The following is a 21,104-nucleotide window of genomic DNA, read 5'->3' as shown; positions in this document are numbered from 1 at the left end:
AACCTTTCCTCTGCCCCTGACATTTCTCTGAATTTTCATCAGCCGCGTTAAATAATTTTGTAATGTCGTGTACAAGCTCGTGGTTAGTGTGATCTCTCGCTGTTAGTGTCGTAGAACTGAATATTCAATGACAACTCACATTTATCTGGAGGAAAGCAGCTGCAGCCTGGCACTTCGGTCCTTACGTTATTCTTCAGCTTGTCCAGATGTTCTTGTAATTTTGTGTTTGAGGAGGCGCTACTCTTCGGACTATTGGGATCCTCGCTCTTGACTTCTGACTCCTTTTCCGGCTCATCAAGGATCTCGTCCCGGGTTCGAAGACCTTGACAGCAACCTTCGCGCAAATGCTCGGGACTTGGTTGTTCCGTTCCTCCACGACGACAACACCAGGAACCAACTTCTGATGACACTTTCGCTGGTCCGCCGTCGCCTTGGAATTTATAATTTGTATCTTGCTCTCTCTGCTCCGGTTCCACTTTAATCGACTTGGAAAGATCCGGAGAGGGGGCTTGATTTTCCTCTCCAGGGTATTCATTCTCTTGTTTGATAACTTGACCCGAATCGCACTTCTCTCCCGAGGAGATTGAATCTTGTGGTGCTGATTCTTGTGACTTCGTTTCCACATCTTTCGTCAATACCTTCTCCTTGTCCACTTTCTCTTCTTTCGAATCCCAGGTTTCTTTGTCTTGGGTCGTCATGAAATTTTCTATCGCATTTATACCAGTCTCTGATGTCATGCTTCCGCCACCTGTCCACTCCCATAAGCCACCACCGCCGGGCAAACTATCGGCCCGAGGGTGGTGGCTATGCAATAAAAAATTACCGGTCATGGATTCGTTGTTTTGAGAAATGGACATCATTCCCGATTGGCTGAATTCTCGCTTTTCCTGCTGCTTTTCATTCTCGTGCGAGTCCCGTCCTCGATCGTCGTTCGGAAATTCGCTAGAGCTGCTATTGCCGTTTGAGCGTTGACTATGAACCTGATGATGCATCTGCTGATGCTGTTGACTCTGCTGTTGACTCTGACTCTGCAGTTGATTCTGCTGCTGATTCTGTGCATTCTGCTGCTGAGCCTGCATCTGGTTTTGTTGATTCTGAAGCTGAGTTTGTTGATTCTGCATCTGCTGCTGATTTTGCATCTGATGCTGCATCTGCTGTTGCTGCTTGTTCAAAATCATGGACTTGAGCCTGCTATTCAAGTTGACCCGATTCGACTGATTGTAACCTTCGGACTGAACATCTTGTCCGTCAGGAAAACCGTTCGGCTTTCCCTCCTGATGCCAGATGAGTCTCTCCCCCGAGTTCTGCATTTCTTGTTTCGAGGCCTGCTGACCCCAATTAGGTTGATTTTCATTGGACCTTGGCGACCAGCCTTGCTCTATTTTCGTCTCCTGACTTGACTGGTTTTGCCATCCAGGAGTCCGTCTAGGGCTTTGCGACTCGGCCCACTGCTGCTGCTGACTGCCGTCGCTTTTTAAACTGTTTGGCGACCAGTTCGGTTGACTAGTAGGCGTGTCAGGCCAGGACATTTGATTCGAGGGAGTTAATCTCGGGTTCTCTATTTTAGTCCGATCTATTTGCGACCATTGCTGTTGCTGAATCTGCTGCTGCTGTTGCTGCTGCTGCTGTTGATGCTGTTGGATCTGTTGACTCGAAGGAGTTAATCTCGGATTTTGAGTATTATTCTGCTGATCTTGAGGACTATTCTGCGACCAGGAGGGTGTCATTCTATTCTGTTGGGACTCGGGTAATTTTGGTGAGTGTTGAGGCCACTGCGATGATGGCGTTAATCTTGGATTCTGGCTCGATTGCTGCTGCCAGTTGGCTTGTGTCTGATTCTGCTGATTGTGACTTTGCTGATTGATTGTCTGCTGATTCTCCGAATTATTGTCCCAACTCATATTACTCTCTGGCCTCGAGAGCTCCTGTTGACTCTGCATCATCCGCTCATTCTGTTTCAAGTTTCCCTGCTGAGTTTGTAGATTGCTCTCCGACCAGGAAACGTTCACGTTTGTCATCTTTCCTTCCGAGCTGTTGTCAGACCAGATGTGACGTTGATTCGCGTCCTGCTGCTCCGGTGATTGCCACTGGTTTTGGGGTGGTATTTGACCCATCTCCACGTAGCCTGGATATCCGTTAGAGCTGTGTAAACTCTGTGGGTCCGGTTGAAGTGGATACCCAGGCATCTCGTTTCCCGACACGTTGCTGGTGGCGATCGTGGCAAAGCCTTTGACCTGCGTGTCGGATGGGGGTGGTGGTTGTTGCTGTTGTTGTTGCTGTTGCTGTTGAGTCTGCTGTTGTTGTTGCGGCTGTGACTCCATGTGGACGGAGCTGCTGCGACTGTTGGGCGTCGTAGCAGGAGGCGGTGCCATCGTCACGTCCTGAAAAGAGGATCATTCGATCTGTAACTTAAAATCGAGCAATGTTTTAAATAAGGGACCGCCTTTCGCAGGCTATTTGATATCTAAACCACCCACGAACGACATCTAAGTATTCTAGTGAAAATTGATTGGAACAGAGTCAGTCTCTCATTGAAAACCTTGAACGACATTAAAGTACATCGAATGGCAGTGGATGGATCCTCACCTGCTGCTGATATCCATTGACGTAATCCTGTCTGTCGTAACTGACTTGACCAGGCGTGACGGCTGGATCCATGAATTGGCCGTTGAGAGTTCTTTGTGGCGTCGCTCCAACATTTTGGGACGCAACTGGTGCCAGGGGTGATGGCTGGCCTGTGATTGTGTATTGACCTGCACCAGCCCGCTGAAACGCTGACTGGTCGGTCGTTATAAACGTTTGTTGTTGGTATGCAACTGCAAACATAAAAATATGTTTAGGATTTGTTGATTTTCTTAACTAAGTACTTGAAAGTACTACAAATTTTCGGTTTGCAATTCCGTAATAACGTTTATTTCAGTTCAAATTACATTAATAGAGGGTGTCCAGGGATTCGTAGGAACAAGATTCAAGGTTTGCTTCAGATTTTCCAGGTCAAGAAATCAAGTTTGGCCAGGTCTTCTTTTTTTTTAATCAAATAATTAAATGCCCGTTTATTATACATGTGATAGATTAAAAATTTTTTAAATCTTCTTGAAATTTTTGAATCTTTTAAAATTTTTGTAACATCTTTGAAGTCCTTAAATTCTTTGAAATCTTTGTACATTTTGTTTAATCTTTATGAAATCTTTGAAATTTTTGGCTAACATTTATTTGTGAAAATGTTTGTGTTCGTTTGTAATCATTAAAGAAATCTTTCGCCCCTTTTTAAATCTTGAGATCTTTTTCAATCCTTATAAATTCTTTTAAATACTTGTGAAATATTTCCTGTATCTTTTGTATTTATCTGACATCAATGGAATACTTGAAACTTTTGTGAAATATTGTTTAATTTTCTAACAAAATACGAATTCGTTTAAAATCTTGGAAATATTTTGTATTTTGACGTCATGTACCCTTTTTAAAATTTTTGAAGTTCTTGAAATCTTTTCAGATCCTTATGGATTGTCCGAAATATTTGTCAAATCTTTTGTATCCGTTTGAAATCATTTAAATATTTGAAATCTTTGTGAAATCTTTTGAACAAATTTAAACTCGTTGCAAATCCCTGGCATTTTCTGAAAGTTTCAAAATCTTTTTTTTGAAATCTTCGAAATCTGGTATAACTCTTTTTGAAATCTTTAAATTTGAAATCTTTATGAATTTGTTATGAAATCTTTGAAATACTTGTAAAATCTTTTTTATTCATTTGAAATCTTTAAAATATTTGAAATCCTTTCAAATTTTGATAAAACCATTGAAATAAATTAAATCATTGAAAAGTGTTTTGAAATCATTGAAATCTGGTGTACTTTATCCTTTTGAAGTCTTTAAATTTGAAATCTATATGAAAGTGTTCTGAAATCTTTGAAATATTTGTGAAATCTTTAATGATCATTTGAAATCATTAAAATCATTGACATATTTGTGAAATCTTTCTAAACTTTTCTAAAAATTTTTAAATCCTTGAAATCTTTATGAAATCCTTCTTATTTTTTTTGTGTAGTGTTTTGTATTCGTTTCAACTCATTGAAATCTTTTAAAATCTCACATTTATTTCACCCTTTTGAAATTGTTTAAAATCTTCGAAATCAGGCGTAATAAGCCCCTGTAATAAATTCTTGAAATCTTGTGAAATCCTTATGAATTCTTTGAATTATTTGTCAAATCTTTCTGAAATCTTTTGTCTTAATTTAAAATCATTAAAATATTTTAAATCTTTGTGAAATATTTGGAAATCTTCAGAATTATTTTGTACCCTTTTGATATCTGGTGTTTTCTTAAAAACCAAGTGGTCAACCTCTCGAAAAATGTTTTAAAAGCAAAACAAAAATTCAATTTCAAAGTTCTCATGAAAAATGCAAGATGATTTCTAGGTTGTCACGGGTTGAACCAAAATGCTAGACAGCCCATTATAAGAACGAAATACTTTTTGGACCATTCATTTCAGGGTGACCACTATTTTTAAAATTTTGGCTTTTCGGCTTTTCCCTGGTTCTGCCCGTAAATATTCGTCATTTCTCCTGGTTTAAAGAACAATATACTTTAAATCATATAAACAATTTAAAAATCCAATTTTTAAATATTATGTTTGAAAGATTTTTGAAACAATAATGGATAATTAGTAATTTCGAATTAAAAGCGCCTTAAATTAAAAATATATATGTAACGATTTTAAATAGTTTATTTAGAAAAAAGAGTTGAACAGTATAATTTTTAAATCGAAGCCCTGTAAATTAAACAATTCTCTTTGAATTGAATGATTTCAGATTAAAGTTTCGAAAATAGTAAAATATCACAACGTACAAAATGGAATATTTTAATGAAAAGCATTCAAAATTAAATAATTAAAAATTAGAAGCTTTTGAATTCTGAAAAAACTTTAAAAACGAACAGTAATTTTAAATGGGAAACATTAAAAATGAAAAATTTCTACTCCGGAAAGTTGAAACTTAAGCGAATGCGAACTTCATTTAAAACTAAAAAAGAAATGTAATGGCTTAATAACTAATAAATTTTAAATTTCTAATTATACTTTCCAAAATTCAACCAATTCAATTTTAATTGCAAATTAAAACCTATGAAAGGGAAAAATGAAACATTTAACGTCCAAGGTACAAATTCAGAACTCTAAAATTATAAACATTTAAAACTACCAAAATTGTTAATTTACTGATGTATTAATCGCAAATAGTTTAATTTTTATCTCTCTTTTTTTAACTCAATTTTAAATCTTTTAACTTCACACCTTCCCTTAGAATTATTATTCATTCTTGAGATTTTTCAATCAAATATTTTCTTAATTTGAAATGATTTTCAATCCTAAATTGCTTTATATTGACATCTAAAATTATTAAATTCAAAACTGACTATGAAGTCTTTCAATATGAAATTTTGAAATATTGAATAGCGAACTTGTCCTAACATTTTGAATGTTTCTATTTGAAACTACAATATTGCTGAATTTAAAATTCGATTCCTCTGAAAATTAATCTAAAAATTAATTAATGAACAAACTTCCGTTTCAACGTCTCAAAGATTTAACCGTTTTAGAATTACGCATTAAAAACTATATTTTTAAATTAAAATTATAGAAATTTTAAAAACGATAAATATATTATTAATAAATATCACATCATCTCGTCTCAAGCGACATTCAATATTTTTTTAATAAAAAAATGTGATTTCTATAAATAAAATTCACTGTCTTTTCCACCGTATGGCCACCCTGTTAAAATTAACATTATACTCAATAACACGCAATAATTGCAGGATTGATTACTATCTATCGCATCGCAGTGTGATAATTTAAAATGTAGACAAACCTGGTTGGGGATGGTAAGGTGTTGTAGTACTATACTGCGTGTGGTATCTCAGCTCCTCCAACTGATTTGGTGCTGGAATCTGCTGGATAAACTGCTGTGGTGCCCAAGTCGTAGGGGCAGCTTCTACTGTAACCGTTCCTACTGGTCCCATACCCTGGTGCCAGACTGTATTACCAAATCCAGCTGCTGGTCGGAAACCGGTACCTCCGTCACCGTAAAAAGGCATAACTCCCGGTGACTGTAACAAGAGAAAATATTCTAGACTTTTGGTCTGAAGAGAGATTAGTCAGTAATTTTCTTCTAAATAATTCCAGTCCACTCTAGTATTCTGCAGAAGCTGAATATTCTACACCCAAAGTGATTCAGTTCTCTAAAGTAGCTAGATCCCCGCGAAGCTTAAATTTTTAGTAGGATTTTCTCAGAGCACGTTCTCCCTGTGATCAAGGTATATACCTCGGCTAGATAAAGAAACTTCATTTTAAAACTGTTTCCTCGTCTAAGAGACCGTACTTAAAGTACGTAAAAGTTCATGAGGGGGGGGGGGGGGCGACAATTTGTTACGGTTTGTACGTAATTCTTGCAAATTCGCAAAAACTTTCTCCTGAAGATTATCTTTTTAGTTATAAATTTTATTATTTGGTCGAAAATTTAACAGTTTTCTTTGAAATACATCCTTTTTAATTGCAAATTCAACTTCTTTTCATTCTTTTTTTTAGGTTAAAAAAGCCAATATTTTCGTTGAACAGTAACCTTTTGTTTCAAATTAATATTTTGTTGCTGAGAAACCAATTCAAAACTTTTTTGGATGAAAACTATTTTTTCTGAAAATTTGTCTTCTTATATCAAAAGTTCATCTTTTTTACTAGAAGTATTGCATCTTTCTTCGTTAAAAATGCAACTGGTTTATTGAAAATTCCACTATTACCTAGAAAATGTACTTTTTCTTTAAAATTCTTATTTTTTGGTGAAAAGTCAATTGAAATCTTTTCGGATGAAAATGCAACTCTTTCTTTGTTGTTGAAAAATTGTATTTTTAATTTAAAAATTCACGTGTTTTAGTAGATTTTTAATTTTTCTTATACAAAAATGCATCGTTTGGTTGAAAATTTAACGAACTTGTTAAAAGTCATAATTTTGGGTATGAATTCGACTATTCAGCAGAAAATTGACTTATTGTTTACAATTCTTATTTTCACCTTTCTCGAATAAAAATGCAAATATTCGCTTGAAAATTCAACTTTTTTTAAGTTTGTCTTTTTGTTTTTTAAATTTGCCTGCTTTAGCAGAAATTAAATTTTTCTTGAATACAAATGTAACTGTTCGTTTGAAAATTCCACAATTTTGTTGAAAAGTCATAGTTTGGTAGAAAATTATGCTGCTTTGTTGAAAATGTAACTATTTCCTAGAAAATTGACTACTTAGTTAAGCTACTACTTAGTTGAAAATTGAACTATTCCGTTAAAGATAAACCTTTTTGGTTGAAAATTATACAGTTTTGTTGAGAATTTAACTATTTTGTTGAGAAATGAACTAAATCTTTTCTGGATGAAAGTTTAACTTTGACAAAAATTGTCGTTTTTTATTAAAAATTCCTGTTTTAGTACAAATTTCATCTTTCTTTGATAAAAATGCAAATATTGAAAGTTAAATTTTTTTCTTAGAAACTTATTTTTGGGTAAAAAATTCATATTTTGATCTTGAAAAGTCAACTGGAATCTTGTTTGCATTAAAATTCTACAATTTGAAAATTCTTTTTTTTTAATGTATCTGTTTTAAGAAAAAATCCACATTTTTTTGGGTAAAAATGCAACTATTTGGTAAAGAATTCAACAATTCTTTTATTACATTATCCTTTGTCGTTGAAACTTACTTTTGGTTAAAAAATTCATATTTTTATCGTGAAGTCAACTGAAATCTTTTTTAACAAAAAATTCAACTTTTTTTTTTAATTTATCTTTTTTATTAAAAAATGTATCTGTTTTAGTATCTGCCTGAGTATTCAACTACATTGTTTGAAAAATTTGGTTGAATCAGTTTGTTAAGAAATCATTTTTTTAAGATTTATATTTTTAGTTGAAAATTCATTTCATTGGTTGAAAGTTGAACTTTTTTGCGGAAAATTAATCCTTTTTAATTGAAAATGCAACTACTTCGGTAAAAGTTAAACTACATTGTTAACATTTTATTATTGAAGGTATGTCTGTGGTTGAATATTTAACTATTATTTATTTCTTGAGTGATAAATATGTATTAATTGAAAATTCGTCTTTTTGGTTTTGAAATTTTTTTTCTTTTTTGGTATAAATTTCATCTTTTTTTATTGAAATATAAACTATTATACTTTTTTGTTGGGAATTTATCCTTTCAGGTTGAAAATTCAACTATTATGTTAAAAATTTAATTATTTTGTTGAAAATTCAAATATTTTGCTAAAAAAGTCATCTTTCCTAGTAGAAAAGACCTTTTCTGTTTATAATAAATTAATAAATTTGTAAATTTTTAATTTGTATCCGAAATACTGTTTTATTCTGTTAATAAACAATCTATGTTAAAAGTATAACAATATTCAAATGCTAGTATTTGAATATTAATGATCATGGAAAATGAAAAATTAGTCAAGGAAAAATCAGGGAATTTTGAAAATTATGTTCTTGAATACCCTGTCTAATTCTACTAGCAGTAAATAGTAAGACATTTCTGGAAACTAAAAATTACAGGCAGCAAGAGGGTGGGGGACACATATTTTGCTATGGTTTGTTCCACTGGAGAGAAGGTATCTTAGAGAGGGCCTATAATCCGTTACGAAATTTAAGTATGGCTCCTAGATTACATCTGGTGCACCTGCCTAACTTTTCCATTTTGATCTTTTGAACTCTTTTAATACTTTTCTCTTTCAGGCGGAAAAGCGTCAGAAGCGCCAGATTTATGGACTTTTAGAGCTTGAAAGGACGCTCTTGATGTTCGTAATATTCAGCGAGAAGTTAGAGTGCACATTTACTACATGAAAGAAGTAAAATTAATCTTTGAGCTTGATATGATCCTTTCTGAATTGGAAATTGTTCTAATGTCTGCTTTAGTGTCTGTGTCAATCATCATTCCGCACTCTCTGATTACAGCAATCAGAGATACCAGAATGTGTAAGCGTTATTATCTCTCTAATCTTCTAGTAAATCGATCATGTGGAGTAAGTATCGCTCAATGCGTTCAGTTAACCCCCCATCGTCCCTTCTAGCACCTCTGTCGTTTTGCGGGTTATTACGCTCGTTGCCAGACTCGGTTCAATTAGTCGTCATTGAATTACGAAGTTAATCCCAGCGGCAGGTCGCGGTCGCATCACAACGATTTCCCAGAATTGAAATTCTCTCCAAGTTATTAAGAATTTTATAAGTATTCTACATCTTCAATCTACTTCAATTTTCATTTACATGTGATGTCTACTCAAATCCTGGAAAATAATTTCTTGACAATTCCAAGTTTTTCCAGGTATCTCAAGTTTCTTCCAGGTATATTTTTTCATAGTAGAGAGCCATTAAAATTCTTTGCATATTTTAAAACAATCCAATCGGAATATGTATACATTTTCGCGAAATTGTTATAAATAATGTTTTTTTCCAAGTTTCTAGGGATTCAGTTAATACGCGTGATTTGAAAAGCTTTGAAAATCTATATTACAAGATATTCTTGAACATATTATCGCCATTAATTAATTAAATAATTCTAAAAACATAATTAGTCATCTCTTGAATTTGTCCCTACAGTCCATGAATTTGAATAATATTCAAAACAATTTTTACTTTATCTTCTCATGCTTAAAATTAAGTACATATTTAGATAAAGTTACTGTGGATGCTATATTAAATTCCATTATAAGTTTTGAACAGCTTTAAATTTCTAGCTTTTCAAGTAAAATTACCGGATTTTCAACAGGATGGATCAATTTTTAATCAGATAGTTAAATTACCAACTGAACAGAATAATTTTCTAATGTGAAAAAAAAAGATTTTACAACAAAATACATGAATTCTCAACCGAGTAGTTGAATTTTGAACTAAAAACGATAATTTTTTAAACTACGAATAAAGAACAGTTAAATTTGCAAATAAAGAAATTAATTTTTAACTAAAAATATTGCGTTTTCAACTTAATAAATGAATTTTTAACCAAATATGTAGTTATACTTTCAACCAAAAAGATTAATTTCCTACTAAATAATTAAATTTTAAACCAAAGGCGATTCGATTTCAACCAAAAATGGAAGAAAGTTTTCAGTACAAAAAATGAATTTTCTATAAAAAATTTAAAAAAAAGTAATGAATGTTTAACCAAAGAGTTTAACTTTCAACCAAATAGTTTATTTTCAACAAAAGAGATTATTTTTCAAATAAGTTTAATTTTCTACCAAAAAATTCGCTTTTTCAACTAAATAAATGAATTTTCAACGGAATAGTTTAATTTTCATCCAAAATAGACAAATTTTCAAGCAAATAGTTTCATTTTAAAGTAAAAAATATTATTTTGATCAGTTTGGTTGAAATATATTTTTTTATTAAAAATTTAACTATTCCATTTTCTGTTAAATATAATTTTTTTTTAATCAAATTGAAATATTTGGTTAAAACTTTATCTTTTTAGTAGAATACTTAAATATTTGGTTGAAAATGCATGTATTTTGTGGAAAAATCATCTTTTTTAGTAGAAAATGAATCTTCTTGTTTGAAAAGCAAATTAATTTTCTACCAAAAAGATGATTTTTCAACAAAACACATGAATTTTCAGCGAATTAGTTTAATATTCTACTAAAAAAAGAAAGATTTTAAACCAAATAGTTAAATTTGAACTAATAAAAATCAATTTTTAATAAAAAAAATGGAAGGCAAATTTTTTAGTTAAAAAATTAAATTTCAAACTGATAATTTTTTAACTATAATTTTCCTTTTAAAAATAACATTCAACCAAAACATACAACTGATTTTCAAATAAATAAGTCACTTTTTTAAACAAAGTGATGTATTTTTTACTCAAAAGGATTAATCTTCAAATGAAACAGTTGAATTAAAAAAGATGAATTTTTAACTAAAATGATAAATCTTCACTAGAATAATTGAATGTTCAACCAAGAAGATTATTTTCTATAAAAAGGAATAATTTTCAACTAAAAAAGATGATTTTTCAACCAAGAAGATTAATTTCTACTGAAATATTTAAATTTTGAGTTAAAAAGTTAATTTTTAACACAAAGAAAACAACAAATTTTCAATAAAATACCTTATTTTTCATCCAAAAAAGATTACAATTTTTAATAAAATACAATGGAATCCAAACAAAAAGAACTAATTCTTACACAGGTACTTTAATTTTCAACTGAAACCTTTCAATTTTCAGTTAAGAAATTGATTTCAAACAAAGAAACGAATTTTTGAAAAAATATTCCAATACAGTAATATAAAGCTACTTTACAAATAAAGAATCATTATAATTAAATTTCATATTACAATTAAAAAAAAAAAATAAGAAAGCTCTTGGAAAAATTCTCTGACTTTAAAAAAAATGCCCTGACCTTTCTTAGGTCTTCCGGTTTATAAAAATTCCCTGACGATTCCAGGGTTTCCAGGTAGGGTAGACACCCTGTTACAGGAAAATCGATTTCGAATATCCTTTCATTGAAACTATATGAACTCTATCTAATCTGTTTCGTCTCTGAGGAAAATTGGTGTTAATAATTTCGAGACTGCAGGCGACGAAACTTGTTTTGGATTTCGTGTTTCATTACATTTTGCGCTGGGTAACCAAGTTGTGTAATCCTGAAGTGCAAATTTTAATCGCATCCTGATGTAATTAGTAATTAACAAGTTTGTCCGCTACACTTCAGGTCATTAGGGAGGAAATTTGCTGAGTTGGACGGAAATCGGATTTGAAGTTTATTAATTCCTTATTCAAAATTTAAATCCGGAATTAACTAAAATTGAAGGGATCGTCCTAATATGAAAAAAACTTATATACTTTATTATTCGATTCATTTGAGTTTGAAAAAAAAAGGAAAGAAGCAAGGAAGGTGAGAGTCTCAAATGGGAATAAAAACTTGTTCGCATTCAAAGTAATACCCTCAAGAGGGAGAAGGATGGCTCAAGCTAGATCGGGCAGCTTGTCGAGTGTTCCGGTTCTGGAGTGCGATGCCAAGGGGTGGTAAACAGACTCACCCTTAAAGTAGTCGTGGGTCGGTGTTTGTGGTCGAGACTGAAAGCATCGAAGGCGGGCGTCTCGCCAAGCGAGAGTGAGAACCAGATCTCTCTCTCTCTCTCGTTCTCTCTTGCTCTTTCACCCTCATCCTCGTCCCCAAGGGGAAAATCCTTCCGTTCTCGTGCCACCGTGACCTACGGCAACGTGAGTTACCTCCAGGCATGATAAAACGGTAATCCCGATGACAGCATCCAAACATAACCCTCTGGATGATCCTGTCTCGCAGCCTTCTCTGTCAAACCCAAATCAAGATCCGAAGGATTCATTCAATTCTTAGATGCTCTTATTATACAAAATCGAAAACTAAAGTTGGTTCCGGTTTTAACAACTTTTCCAATTGTTCCTAAATATTTTTGAGACTGGGATGGGTTGATCGACTCAATTAGATCATCAACAGCCGCTCTGGGTGTAGCAGGCCATCGCAATTCGATTCTGACCGAAATCAGCGGGCATTTGACCACCCCAGGCTCGATGAGTCACGGGAATAGCGTGCCTATTTTTTGAATCAGTCTTGACTCCTCCTTGAAATGGCAGGCAAAGCGACGTGGAAGAAGGGGTAGACTGGTGCTAGACGCAGGCTGTGGCTGCGGGGGCGGTGACCGCCCGCCAACGCGAATCAATACCCGCAGGAACAGGAACCACCGACCTCTCAGAAAAGGGGAAAGAGAGGAAATAAGCCGAGAGAGAGCACCCATCTCCTCGACATACGATTAAGCCGAGAAATCCAAGAGGGACTTTTCAAAGATGGATAGTCCATCAAATCTGATTTCCATTCTCTTGGTTCTGATAGATCGAGGAATTGTGGAGCGATTTCGAGCAGAAATTTGATTAAAATTGGATCCATTGTCAGTCTCCATCCTTCATTAATGGAGACTTCCCATCAGCAGAAAATAATTCCTGATCGAAATTCCAAACCATTACTGGATTCTTCTTTTGAAAAACAAGATGCGTCACGTGACCTTGAAGCCCGAAGGTCATTGAATGGTAGAAGCAGACATTGAGAGGCACCTAAAGAGATTTTGCCTGGATCTCCAGCGCGTATATAAATAAGTGTACGTAGAATGTAGATTGTTGCATCAGTGGTGGATAGTAGCGTAAACAGACGGTGCGAGCAGACTGGTTTGCCCAGTAACCTCGCACGCTCACTTGCAACCAAGTGGAGCCAAGTCGCGAAGAGAAGAGGATCAAGATACCACTTGAGTTCAATGCGAATTGCAAAGAACGGCATTCCTTTCAAGCCGTCTGCTCGAGTCTCGTCTTGTTCTCTTATTCCTCTTTCTATCCCACTTCCCTCTTTCACTTTCAAAAAAGAAAGTACTTTAGCAACATCCACATCAACTAGGAAGACCAAACTTGTGACGGTCTGAATGAAAAGTCACTTTATTTTAATTTGTCCTGTCGAAGATCCGTAGGTTTGGTCAGATAGTTTATTTAAATGAAACGCAAGTTGCCGCCGTAGTAGTCAGGCAAGGCCGAAACCCTGCCGGGTCGGTCCTACGATGAATGAGTAGTCTAGTGTCCTTATCATAAAAAGGGAGGCAGTGATTCATAACCTAAAAAATTGTTCTCTTTTTGAAAAGTGCATTTATAAAGATAGTTACTTATTCTTTCTAACTTTACATGCTTCGATTTTATTAGTGACCTGATCTAAAGCTTGAAAATTTGTTAACGATTTGTTCTAGCCTTAAGACACCTTATTCAGTTAAAAACTTTTGAATGCGTTGTAGCAGAGAAACTGGAGCAAAGATACACTCGCTGATAAGCTTTTCGATAAGCTCGCTTGGAGGGCACATAACAAACAAGAACAAGCTCGCTAAAACTTATTGCTGATATGAGTTATTTTTAACCTTTATCATCAAACTGAGATAAATATTTTTTAACTCACCATGGAGACAACTGGTGGAACATTGTTTCCGTTCCGCAGACCCGGTTGCTGATTCGCTGGGTTGAGATTGTCTTTGGCCTGCATGGGGTCTGAGTGTAGGGCTTGCTGATTTTGTTGTTGTTGTTGTTGCTGCTGATGAGGCAGGATTCCTGCTTGAGGACTTCCCAAACCTGCTGGTGCACTGTCTGGTGTACTCACTTGTCGAGCGATTTTTCTATAACTCTGCAACAATAACAAATTCGTTTCATTAAGTTTAGAAAAATAAAAAATTATGAACTTCTCTTATTAACTCTTCCTCTTCTAATTAAAAAAAAAACTCTTTAGAGAGTTAAGTACTAGTCGTTCTGACCCTAATATGAACTAAATATATCCCTGCCTCTCTAAGTAAGCCGAAGTAGGCATAGGTTTCCTTAGTTTGCCAAGCGCCGCAAGCTAATGATCGTAATACCTTAGCCAACTGAATAAATTATCACCCTTTTGTTTCCTGTCTAGACTTCTGAACTTCAATCACCACCTGAATGAGAGTCTAGGGAGAAACGACCTTCAATTCCTCATTTCAAATGTTAATATTGTCTCTCCAAGGCATTTATCTTCCCTATGGTAATTTTACAATTTAATACTAAATTAACAAAATAATTAAAAACTGCTCCTTTCATCCACATTCAATTAGATGATGATATTGAAAAAGTTTAAAGGAGCTTAAAGCTCGACTAAAAGGAACTTTTAGATTAGCTTCTCATTATATTATGCTGTCTTTCGACTCTGATAATAGAATGATGACTTAACTTCTGGTTCCACAACTCGGCTTTGCGTCCCTATGATTGAATGCATCCTACAATGAAGGTTGCGTGTTCAAATTGAATTTATAAATAGACAAGGCATCAGGCCCATGCAAAGAAAGCTTCCTGGGAGACCAATCAAATCGAGAAAAGTATTTTAATCAATTCCTTATTTAGTGGAATAGTTCTGTCTCTTGCCCCGTAGCATTTAATGTACAGAGAATGACTTCACTTCATACCGGAAATACATTATTCTGAATAAAAATCCCTAGCCGAGTCGAGATTTTTTTATCAGTTTCATATAACTTTATGAATTTATATGATGGATCTAAAGGGATCCTTAGGGAGAGCAATCTTCATCCTTTGTAAAATATTCTCAATAAAAAAGGTAATAATCGAAGATGAAAATGTTTTCTGATCAGGAAAATTATGAAAGAACCGATCAGGTATTGGCCCAAATAATAATAATAGATCCTAAGGGTAAAGATAGAGGTTTTTTGTTCTGCGGAAGTTCAGCCGAAATTTATTATAAAGCCAGGTTCCGTTGGAGCGAATGTTCGCTTTTTATTACCAAGTTGTGAAAGCAAGATTCTTTAATACGTCAATCATCTCGAAAAATTTTCGACCTGTTGGGCCATCTGAATAGGGGAATCCCCTCCATCCTGAGCTTCTGTTTAGACCTTAGGGTCGACTCCCCTGGTTTTGAAACACGTGGATGGACACGTGGTTAATATTTCGGAATAAAAAAAATCCCTTTCGATTAAATACGATGCTACGTCAATTAAAGTAGTTTTTATGTACAAAAAGGATCTAATTTTGCAACAACAAAAATTTCTGTCTCCGTAAATCGCACTTTTTAATTGATTCCCGTCGATAGTAAAACAACCCCAAGTCTTTTCACTCACCTGTGCTCAATTTAACCACCGAAAATCTGCCGAAAATTGCAGGACAGAAAAATCCTCACTCAAGTCTCGCCACACCCACCAGATGCAAAAATCCTCGTTTCCGGTAGGGCGGAAAAAAGTCGAAAATTTCACTCGCGACTAAAATCCTAGTTGTCCTCGTGTCTGGAAGCCGGTAACCGGCTTTTGAGATTCGCGAGACTCGTGGTCGTCAAAAGACCAGATTTCGCAAATGTTAAATTCTCCTCGTGCATCTGCGACATCAAATTCAAGTTCACTCTGATTTTGATATAAACTCGATACTCTCGATCGCGTGGAGACTGTTCCCCGTGTGAACGCGAGCGATTTCTAACGCGGTCTTGTCTGGCTATTCTATCCTCTTTTCGTCTTCATCTCCTCCTCTTTGTCTTTCCATCCCTCTCAGTGAATCCACGCATCTTTCCACTGAGTCTGAATCCTGGTTGGTCGATTCCAATGCTACCAACGGACGCGGCGCGTCAAGTACGCGCCTCGATACTTCCTTGAGCCTCGGAAACATTCGCGTCTTTCCGGTTCCGCCCCACTATACCGCCTCCACCGTCGCTTTTCGTTTCTTCCGATATATAAACATTTTCCTGCTGGAGAGGCGGGAATCCCCTTGCTCTTCAACCACCCTCTACGACGGACCGTCTCACTCTTCCTCTCACCATTTATCTTCTTCTCCTTGTTCTTCTTCTACCTTCTCTTCGTTCTTCTTTCTCCAGAGTTGCATTCTCCTCCCCCTTCGACAAGTTGGGTAGCCATGGCGATACGAGCTTCGGCGAGGAAACTTTGTTTTCATCATATTTCTTCAATCTTCCCCATCCCTCCTATTCCTTATTAATTTATTTTACATTTTTTTTCTAGAGCCGAGTCTCGAAGAATATATTTGATTTTTCAAGTTAGGTTTAATATAGAGCTTTTTACGAATGGTCTTGCCTCTCCAAAGACAATTTATTACATCATTCATTCTAGGAAGTACTTAAAAAATTTCAAAATGGCCGAGGAGACTTCGATTCCAATTTAAATTTTAAATTTCAGTTCCATTTAGCTCCTCTTCTACCTCTTTTTTCTCTCCTGACTCCTCTTTTTCTCCGTCCCTCTTTCTCTGGAGGTGCATTCTCCTCGCGAACTCCCATTCCCCTCGCTTCCCTTCACCCAAGCTGGGTAGCCATGGCAATACGGGGCTTCGACGACGAAACTTTGTTTTCGTCATATTTCTTCTCAACTCTCTATCTCACTCATTTACTTTCCGTTTATCTTGCATTTCTCTCTACACTTTTTTTTGGCATCGATCCGTCTATTTTTAATCCCTCTCATCGTCCAGGCCCGGCTCATGTGAGGATGTACACTTCAAGAAGATAGATTATACCCTTTTTGGATTTTGCCGACTCTAAGAATCTCGCACTTCTTAATTAGATAGAACTTTCAATATTTATCGATTATTGCTTTTAGAACCAAACCAAACTCTGATTTGTTGTAGATAGATCCATCAGAGTTCCAGTATATTCTACCTGGTATTTCGAAGTTCGGACCCTCTGAAATTTCTAATCTCCAGCAAAACTCGATCCACCAATGTCCCAATTCGAGAAGTTGTTCCACGGATACAACTATGGAATTAGATTACCCCCAAGTTACTCAATCCGAAAACCGAAGGAAGCTATTAGAGATTTACAAACTTGAATACCGCATTGGAGGCAACTGAAATTGCTCATGGTGAACGACAAGTGGTTAGTGGGTACGATATTTGTTGGGGATGAGGAGAGGTTATCCAGAACTGAGGGTAGCTCGGTTTCCTTGAAAGGGGATGACGAAGCAGTTGGGTTTGGGGTGGTAAGGGAAAGCCTTATTCAACGGGCAACACGCTCTGCAACTTGTTGCAGCGACGTTAATAAACGAAGCCTCCAGGAACCGCTTACCACTTCCAATCGCTGTTCGAGAGTTAGGGGCAACTTTACCAGTTTACCCCATTGCTGACGTAATGGAACGCTTGAAAGATCACAGTTAAAGCTTCTTTCTAACTTTTCAGGACTCAACTCGATAATTGGAATTCTTCAGAATTAAAACCTGCAACTTCTGCAGTTGCAGATTCTGGCTATAGAATTGCAGAATCCATCGTGAATTTGAATGCACTATTTATCAGATTGAATTGCCTCTCAAGAGAGTAGCAATTCCATGTGAAGGATCAAGGGGTTAAGCTGAAGGCTAAGAATAACTCTCCCTCGGAAGTACCATAATTCGAAAGCGTCCTCAGTTGGAATTGTTCATATTTGAAAGGGTCCTCATATGCATCAAAAGCAGTTGGGACAGGCATAAGCCAAAAGCGTCCTCAGTTGAAACGATCGACCAAATTTCAAAACGACCACAGTTGGATCGAGCCAAAGTCAAAAAGCATCCGAAATCAGAATTGGACAAATTTCGCAATGGTCCGGAATTGAAACAAACGAAAGTCATCAGCTTCCGAAATGGGAGTAGATAAAATTTGAAAGCGTCCGCAATTGACACAGGCCAAATATCAAAACGTCCGTAATTGGAACAACCAAATTCAAAAAGTGTCCATAGTTGGATCGAGATAAAGTCAAAAGCGTCCGAAATCGGAACATGCTAAAGTCAAAAGCTTCCGCAATTGAAACAGGTCAAATGTTAAAGGGTCTGAAATTGGAAAGAGTCAAAATCCAAAATGTCCCCAGTTGGAACAGAAATAAATTATAAATTAGCCGGTTTGCTCAAGCCAAGGTCCAATTTATGCCAAACTGGAAAGGCCAAATTTCAAAGCGCCCGCAATTGGAACATGCTAATGTTCAAAAAGTCCGTAGCTGAAATAAGTCGATGTCAAAAGCGTCCATAGCTAGATCGAGCCAAAGTAAAAAAGTCCGAAAATGGAAAATGAGAAATTTGAAAGAATCTGCAGTTGAAACTAGCCAAAATCCAAATTTTCCATAGGAACAGGACAAATTTCTAAACGTCCACAGTTAGAACAGGCAACATTTTAAATTATCCGCAATTGAATCGAGTTAAAGTCAAAATCGTCCGAAATTGGAAAAAGCCAAATTTCAAAACGTTCGAAATCGGAAAGAACCAATTTCAAAGCGTTCAAAATTGGAACCGCCAAATATCAGAACGTCCGCCGTTGACATGGATCAAAATCTAAAACGTTCGCAGTTGGAACTTGTAAAACGTGTTTTAATTAAAATACTGCCTACTTTTCAATTTATAGGATCGGTTTTATCAATTAATAAGAGCCTACAATACAGAATGGCTTTGTTTACATTTTCAAATGAGTTTGGTTCTGGTAGTAAGGGAACAAAAAGATTGTCCTAAGAGAAGAACTACATGTACCCGGGTCTGTAGAGTCAAGCTTTTACATGCGAAGGAACACACAATGCTGAAGATACAGATCTTGAAGGTATAGTTTGTGGTGACTGGAGAAGGGTCTCAAGTACTATGCAAGCTCACGCACGATTTACGTTCACATAAAGCCTCTTCTAAGCATTTACCTTTCCAGTTCATCGCTCTTCGAAATCCAAATATCAAAATTTTATCAATTTTGTCTAAAACTGATGATCCACGATAAAGCTATACCGGTCCTTCGAGCCGGATGCACCAAATTCAGAACCCCCTAAATTCAACCCAAAAACTAAAATGTAAAAAAAAATTGAAAATCTGAATTTAATTATCTCTAAAATTTGAAAAGCATAAGACAAAATTTATCTTGAGGTTGGCTGTACATAGTTTGAGAACTGATATTAAACAAGGCGCTATTGATCGACGCGCAGTGCGCCTGCCTTTCCTCGCTGCCAGCGCCATGTTTAAAATTTTGCTGCTTTTAAAGCAGCTCGCGAATTCCATCTATGGAGATTCTCATTCTATCCATTTTTCCACTACTCTAATGAATTTTCTTGAGGTCTATTCCTTTAATTTTTAAATTACTTTTTCTCCAGCCTCGAGTTTTGATTTGAACTCATTGAAATGCCGAGCGTATTTTTTAAACTTTTTTTTTTAATCTACCAAGTCAGCACATAACGTGAGCCTTTCCCGAATTTAAATACTAGGAATTATATTTAAAATTTTGTTTTAATTGAATTTGATTTTACAATTTTTTAAAGACTAATTTTATATGTAATCACGTCTGCCTTAAAATGGATTGACCTGTTCTATTTGAAAAAAAACTGATGTTGAAAGTTAATCGTAATAAAAAGTTGAAGCTCTTTTTTTCCAACCCAGATGAGTTATCGATTCCGCGATTGCTGAGCGCCACTGGTGCCATCCAATCTGGCATGTTCGTGCCAGGGGGTAGTTTGACTTTTAAAAAGTCTGTAAATCAACGAAAAAGCCAATCAAATTTCAATCAATATTGCTTAGGGAATTACTAGTGGAGGGAATAATTACTCAGATTTTTGGGGTACAATAGATTGCAACATTGCATGGGATTGCAGAAGATTTGATAAGAATCCAGAAGATTTCATGGATTACAGGAAACTGATTGTAGAAAATCATTATGTGGAGAAGAATTATGGAATAATCAACAGTAGAATTAATAATACAAAAATACTCAACGAATTAATCTAAAAAGTAGAGAAACTACAAAAGAACAACTTATTTTAGACCACTCATAATCTCATATTGAACTATACAAAAATATCGATTCTGCACAAAGAAACATTACTCAGCAAAAATTGGTAAATTCCCTTGATATCTTTAAAATCTGTTAAATTTTAATTGAAATACATATGAAGAATCTTTTAAATTGATTTACATTCACTGAAAGTTGTAAAATCACCCAGAATCTTACAAATAATTAGAGGTCCTATAAATCTTCATTTTCTCTCCCTGCATTGTTGAAATCTGGACTAATCCCTTAAAATAAAATGTAATTATTCCGTACTGTATAAATAGTTTCAAATCCCTAGAAAATAATTTTAAGCACACTTATTTTTTAAAGTTCTCTGGAGAAAACGTTGAAATCCTTACAAATGTTTGAAATCCTTGGAGATCTAATAAAAGCCTTTAAATCTTGTGAAACTCCTCGAAATACCTTAAAATCGCTTAAAATATGTGGAGTCGCTAAGAATCCCTCGAAATTCAATAAAATTTCATATGTTTTCCAAAATTTTTTTTAGAAATCCTTTGAAATCTCTTGAAATTTAGTATATCTCTTACAATCCTTTGGAATTTTTTAAAATACCTTGAATATAATTTAAATGAAACTTATTCATTTAAGTTCTCCAGAAAAAATGTTTAAATCCTTAGAAATTTTTGAAATACCTTGAAATTTTGTATGTGTATTTTGAACGGGTTTTACAGGGAGATTAATGTTTGTAGGACGAGTTGGAAAACCATTACCGAAGGCCATGGGTTTGCAAGTCATCTTTGCGAACACTGAGTTCCATGTTTATTTGCAATCAGCATGTAATAAATC

General features: G+C 35.1%; 1 protein-coding gene across 2 annotated transcripts in view; it reads right to left on the bottom strand.

Annotated features, from left to right (window-relative positions):
• LOC117167235 (DNA N6-methyl adenine demethylase) overlaps window positions 1-21,104 on the bottom strand; it is a 105,078-nt gene that overhangs the window by 18,533 nt on the left and 65,441 nt on the right. For both annotated transcript variants that reach the window (XM_033352022.1, XM_033352030.1), the window contains exons 4-7: window positions 13,987-14,208; window positions 5,865-6,102; window positions 2,587-2,816; window positions 140-2,381 (exon numbers count right to left, since the gene is read on the bottom strand). In XM_033352022.1, coding sequence (XP_033207913.1) covers window positions 140-2,381; window positions 2,587-2,816; window positions 5,865-6,102; window positions 13,987-14,208 — 2,932 coding nt within the window. The remainder of the gene's footprint in view (window positions 1-139; window positions 2,382-2,586; window positions 2,817-5,864; window positions 6,103-13,986; window positions 14,209-21,104) is intronic.

Source organism: Belonocnema kinseyi, chromosome 1, assembly GCF_010883055.1.
Source record: "Belonocnema kinseyi isolate 2016_QV_RU_SX_M_011 chromosome 1, B_treatae_v1, whole genome shotgun sequence".
In the NCBI taxonomy this organism is placed as follows: domain Eukaryota; kingdom Metazoa; phylum Arthropoda; class Insecta; order Hymenoptera; family Cynipidae; genus Belonocnema; species Belonocnema kinseyi.
The sequence above is the reverse complement of the archived record's forward strand: the minus strand, read 5'-3'. Positions and strand labels throughout refer to the sequence as shown.